General features: G+C 44.3%; 1 protein-coding gene across 1 annotated transcript; it reads left to right on the forward strand.

Annotated features, from left to right (window-relative positions):
* Window positions 1-1,823: 1,823 nt before the first annotated feature.
* Window positions 1,824-5,975, forward strand: LOC118235836 (RDS/peripherin-like protein xRDS35). Its single transcript, XM_035433686.1, has 4 exons — window positions 1,824-1,973; window positions 3,583-4,013; window positions 4,811-5,057; window positions 5,724-5,975. Exons 1-4 carry the CDS (start codon window positions 1,824-1,826, stop codon window positions 5,973-5,975), a joined length of 1,080 nt encoding a protein of 359 aa, XP_035289577.1.
* The last annotated feature ends 429 nt before the right edge of the window (window positions 5,976-6,404 follow it).

Below are 6,404 nucleotides of genomic sequence, written 5' to 3' on the forward strand. Positions count from 1 at the left end.
ATGGTCTAGTCACATGGGACAGGTCAGGATTGTATGGGCGTTGATTGTTAAATGTGCTGTGTACCAGGGTGATCTGTAAGAGAATGCAACATGCAAGGGCATATGTGTGTGTGTGTGTGTTTTCGGAGGGGGGGTGGTTCATGGAATTCATGGTTTCTGGACATTATACAGAAGCATTATTTATTGCAAATTTGCCTCATCTGAATATGTCCTTTCCCCTGAACAGTGTGCAGTATAAATCAAGAAACAAACAAGTCACAGGTCCTTGGGAGGTTCCTGTCTGCTATTCGTCAGTGTTACTAGCTGGAGTAAAGTGAGTACACGGACAGTGAGTATTGCAAAAGGCACACAGACCTGCCAATGAACATAAGTAGTCTTCCATGCCATCCAGATGTCCCTCTCATCCAGACATTCTTCTGCACAATGCATTCAGTAGGTCTGTAGTCAGAGGAACAGTGCCCTGCTGTTGGAATTCATTTCATACTGTCTGCTGTTCTCAAGGACTCTTCACCTAGACCTGGTTGTCAAGTAAAGTCTGGATTATAAGGGTCTTTCCAGTTACTCCTCCAAGCTCTGTGCATAGATTATGTCATTGGTGTCTAAAGATGTTAAGATTGTATGTGATGTATATAAGCTTTCCACGTGTTAAATGATAAATAAACCAGTTGAATAAATTCAATTTTGTCAAGGGTTCCAGTGTGAATTTCTGATGTTTTTGTTATTTTCCATGCCAGATTGATCCACAGGACCAACAAATAATACATTGCAAAACAGTTTATTAATGAATGAATTGTAATTGAAAAATAGAGCTAGTTTAACTATTAACTATCCAGAGAGTAAATGTTTGAATGCAAATAATGTGTTTGTCTTCTCTGGAAATACATATGTATGTTGTCCTTTTCTGTCCTGTATTAGTTTTTCTGTGAAAGCTAGACAGTAAGTGGTTGGCACTGTTACGTCTCTCCTCGGCACTTGTGCTCTATAAACTACTAACGGGGCTGTAGTTAGGGACTTTAAACAAAATGAAACAAAATCTCCTCCAATTGCTCTTCTCTCTCTGTCACTTTCACTCTCACTCTCACCATCATATTCAATCTGCTGCTCCAGCCAAATCCCTTAATGACCCTATTTTGCTGAGTAGACACTACTGTGGATTCTCCGTGGAAAGGGCAGTTTAATAGGATAGGGGAAGAGGATTAGAGGTAAGTGAGCACCAACTTCATGCCTTGGGCAAATCCAGTGTGTCTCTCTCAAGCATGGGGGTGCATACGCAGGGACACTGCATGCAGCACTGAGGGGAATCAATCCTACTGCAAACCAGCTCTTCACAGATTTTGGGGATCGATCTGACATCAAGGAATTGAAGTAAGGAGGAGGGTCATCTATCGGTTTGAGGACATGCAATACCAAATACCAAAAGCAAGCTAATTTTTCACATTGCAGTGCAGGATATAGATGTAACCTGCAGATTTACATTGATAAAATGTTCCTTTCCATTCAAAATTGGATTATAATTTCTAGTTGATTCCCACTTCACTTTCGACTTGACCTTGTTATTTGTACACTATCTTGCTAACAGCTTGGTACCACAAATCTTCATATACATACATACATACATACCAGACTCCAACTGTCCTAATTCTGTTGAACCAGATTTAGTCTTTATCCTACACCTTTATCGCCTGCCAACACACAGCTGCGTCCTTGGTCTCATCCTCTTCTCTGAAGACTTTCCACACTGCCATCGATCCATCTATCTGTACATCTGTTCCCCTCCTGCTCCCCTCCCAGCCTCCTGGTTCTCTGACCACCCATCCACCGTCATGGTGCTGCTGAAGATAAAGTTCCCCTTTGAGAAGAGGGTGCGGCTTGCCCAGGGCCTGTGGCTGCTGTCCTGGCTGGCCACCATCGGAGCCTCCTTCACCTTCACCCTGGGGTGCTTCCTCAAAACTGAGCTGGGCCGGAGGAGTGAGGTACGGTGCAAAGTGTCCTCTCCCGAATTGTCATTATACTTGTCACATAAACCTGGCCCGCACCTGATGTCCTTCTCAACTCCGGTAATAATTGTGATGGATCTGTTCAAATGGTAATTACATCTATAACACTTCAAAATGTAATTATATTTCCTGGAGTACTGCGAGGAATTATGAGGTCAAGACAAGCAAAGCTAGTAGTTGTCAGACTTGGTTTAGTACAGAAAATTTTATGTATTTATTTATTTATTTATTTAGAGAAAGAGAGAGAGAGTGCTAGATATCTGAAGTTTATTTTTTTAATGTTTGGTATTATTTAACTTGCTATGCTTACATAAATTTAGTCATTTGAAAAAGGTCTTTCTAAAACATATTAAATGTCCTGTTTAAAGGTTCATGTAAAGCTTTTTCACCAATGATTCACCAACTTTTCAATTTCCAAACTGGGTTATTTCTGCCACTAGCAGTACTCAATAATCATCCAGCTGGAATGTCTTAAAGTGGCTCTGGATAACTTTCTCTAACTATTTATTCAGATTACACTGGTCAGCACAGATACCATTTTTATGCGAGCAGCATAAAGTAATAGCAAATTGTTATGTAGTTTATTTGAAATGTTTCAGTGAGAGGACCATAATCTTTGTTTCTCATATTTATCAACGATACGGTGCTGCTTGACATTTTTCAGCAAATTTTCCCAGATACATGGATAGATTTTGTCTAGAATTAGCATACAAGAGCATAATTAAACTTGAAGAGGGGTGAACAGAAGTGTGAACTTCTGGTCTAGAGAGATTATGGGGATATAATGAACTGAGTAATTGTGCTGCACAGTGTAACAGACCTAACTATCATATTCAAAGAGAGTCAAAGCAGGCATGTTTCTACGAGGCATAGACATCATTGCACAGCAGTGCGGCACACTTGTGACCCACATAATAGGGGTCCCCCCACCGCCCTCTCAAGGGATATAACAAGACATGCTTTGGCAAACCAGGATACAATTATTTTCTATTAGCATGTGAGCCACAGCAAACAGCCAACAGCCACTGAAAACACTTTTAATAGAAACACAATGAAATCAAAGAAGGTGGGGAAAAAACTAAAACAAAAGGCTCTAAGAAGGGAAAATAAGTATGGAAAGGAGGGGGGGGGGGGATCGTTCAATTGCAAATAAATTTGCAACTGCAGTTGTCGAAGCTAAAAATTGTGGCTCTAAAAATAGTAACAAATACAGAGCACTGTGACTCAGCTTGTACCCACACCTAAGTGTTTCTCAGTCATCTTATCGGATTAACCCAAACAATGCCATATCGCTTTTTATGGTCACACATTCATGCTGCAAACCTCCCATTTGTAAACGCATGATGTGGCACTTGCTGTGTAACAGCTGTCCTGCCTGTGATGGACTACAATTTTTGTGAATCTTGTCCGATCTACCTCTGAGCAGTTCCAGTTAAATGACTCACTATGATCATGAACATACTTTGGAGGATTACAGATCTAGTTGCCTGTTGCTGCTATCTCAATTGAACAACAATGTACCAGGTTATTTTTCTAGCAGACTAAAAGGTAAATTAACTGATGGGGATTGGGATGCTGTCCACAGGTGATGGACAACACAGAGATCCATGCCGTGCCCAACACACTGATGATGGTGGGCCTGGTCTGCATGGGGATCAACTTCTTCACCGGGCGGATCTGCCTGGACGCTCTGGAGCCCGGCCGCTTCCCGCGCTGGAAGAGCTTCATGAAGCCCTTCTTCGGCTTCTCCATCTTCATCACCTTCCTCATGCTGGTGTCGGTCGTCATGAGCTACGCCATGAAGGGCAACCTGGAGCGCTCGCTGAAGGTCGGGCTGAAGAACGGCATCCGATTCTACAAGGACACGGACACGCCGGGCCGCTGCTTCCAGAAGCAGACCATCGACAGGATGCAGATGGAGTTCCGCTGCTGCGGCAACACCGACTTCAAGGACTGGTTTGAGGTGCAGTGGATCAGCAACCGCTACCTGGACTTCGGCTCAAAGGAGGTCAAAGAGTGAGTGGTGGCCTGGGATGAGGGGTGGAGGGAACAAGAGGAAGGATCACAAACCTCCTCATTCAGGGCTTTTGAGACTCCTGCTGTGAACAGACTTAATCCTCCAATAAAACTGGTTTTATTTGTATTGTAATTTGGCCTGTTCCAAATATAATTAAGAGGTTGACCTAATCCCGTAGTAAATTAGACTGATACCATGCCTCAACTGTCCTCATCTAACTTTAGACTGGCTCAATAACATCAGAAATCCCATTGCATTTAGCGGCTGATTAGCACCCATAGTAATAGGTGCTTTAAGATCCTATCCAAGCACAGACTTTAGCAAGTAGGGTAGTTTAACTCTGAAGTGTTATGAAACCCTGAGTGCCCCACAACCCCCTGCTGCTTCAAGTCCTTGCAGGTGTGTGCCCAGATTAGAAGGAAACTCTTTGTATACTTAGTTTTTGTGAAAAACGAAACCCTATATAAATTTCATGCAAGAGCATCCTCCTGAAGTTTGTTTTTCCGAGATCTTTTTCTTATCACACCTGCCACATCTAGACAGTTCAGTAGAGCACACTAAATAAAAGACAAGGCTGTTATGAGCGGTACTTGGGAAGGACAAATAATTCAGGAGTCAGTGATTCAGTGAAGAATGAGAAGTAGGGGTTATAAAGGGACAAACTGAAGGCAAATACAAAGTCAGTTGGGGCATTTAGAGAATATTAGTGGACACATCCTGCGAGGGCAAAGTGGGTCGAGAGAAGCACTTCCGGTAACTTAACAGCTCCCCACATCTCCCTTTCTGTTTTCTCCAGCCGGATCAAAAGCAACGTGGACGGGCGCTACCTAGTGGACGGGGTGCCCTTCAGCTGCTGCAACCCCAGCTCCCCACGGCCGTGCATCCAGTACCAGCTCACCAACAACTCCGTCCACTACAACTACGATTACCAGACCGAGGAGCTCAACATCTACATCCGCGGCTGCCGGGAGGCCCTGGTGTACTACTACATGGGCCTAATGAACAGCATCGGGGCGGGAGTCCTGTCCATCTTTCTGGTCCAGGTACAGCCAGCTGTCAGCATCAAAGATTGGCTCTATCAGCAGGATTTACATCTGGCTTTTTGGGCAATTTGCAGGTTTAATTGGCTTTGTAAGAGTGTCCTCACGCAGTACAGTAATGTTGTAGGATTAATCCTTGCTGTCCTCCATTGCCCACCGCACAGATTCTCAGCATTAAAAGAAATGGTCTGTGATAATGGCAATGCAATAAACCCACATGCTTTCCAGAGTGTTCACTTGACTGTCAAGACACTTCGCATCACCCCAAATGTTTTCAGACATGGTTGCCATTTTATTTGGGCCGATTTGCTGATTGAAGTTCACTTTATGCCCCCCCCCCACCCCCGCCCCTCCTCACTCTGTGGCATTTGAATTGGAAGACCTTTTCTGCTTCATTAATGTTCAGATATTGATTTTTTATTATTATTTCCCGGTATTCTGAGGAATAATTGTCACTGATTAATGATCTTTCTGCCTCTGTTTTCCTTGCTCCGTCTTTTCCTGAATATATTTCCGTAAAATCTCTTCTTTCCTCTTTCTGTTACTGCAATTCTAATCATCACTGTCCTCGCCCCCCCCTCGCCCCCCACACCACCCCACTTCCGCATTATTCTTTACCCCACCACCTCCACATTATTCCTCCCTCCCCACCCATCCCGTTGCTCATAGACGTCAGTGCTGGTGAGCCTGCGGTACCTGCAGACGTCCATGGATGCCGTGGACGGACAGGAGAACCAAGAAATGGAGACTGAGGGGTACCTACTGGAGAAAGGGGTGAAGGAGACCATAAAGGAGTACATGGACCCTGTGCTCAAGGTGCTCATGATCAACCAGGTGGATGCAGCAGCAACCGGGGAGAAAAAAGCAGAGGAGGGGGAGAAGCCCGGCACATCGGCAGGCGGTGCTGAAAAACAGAAATAAACGGTGTAAAGGTGAACTAGGCGGAATGCAAGCACAAGGCCTGGTTAAATGCACCCTGGTCGTCCCCATTCTGGCACAAGGCGTGGTATTTGTGTCACATCATGTTAACCACACATCTGCTTGCGCTCACGTAACGAAATGCTCACATTCACCTTGACCTCGTATCCACATAAATGTCCATGAACTGAAAAAGTGAAGAAAATCTGTCCTTGTTTGCCCTGAGCTATTTTCCCTTTACCCACCCGCACCGGCTTTCTGGAAACTCAGAGGCCAAATTCAGAGTCGTTGCTATTGCAGTAGTAGTCTCTGCGTCTCGTATTAGTGATCTGTTCTCATTGAGTTGGCATTATCTCTGTTTATTCTGCGGGGCTGCAATGCAGCATTCTCCCCAGCAGTCCTGATTGAAGATATTTTATAGTCTGGATCATT

The sequence above is a fragment of the Anguilla anguilla genome, chromosome 9, assembly GCF_013347855.1.
Source record: "Anguilla anguilla isolate fAngAng1 chromosome 9, fAngAng1.pri, whole genome shotgun sequence".
Lineage (NCBI taxonomy): Eukaryota > Metazoa > Chordata > Actinopteri > Anguilliformes > Anguillidae > Anguilla > Anguilla anguilla.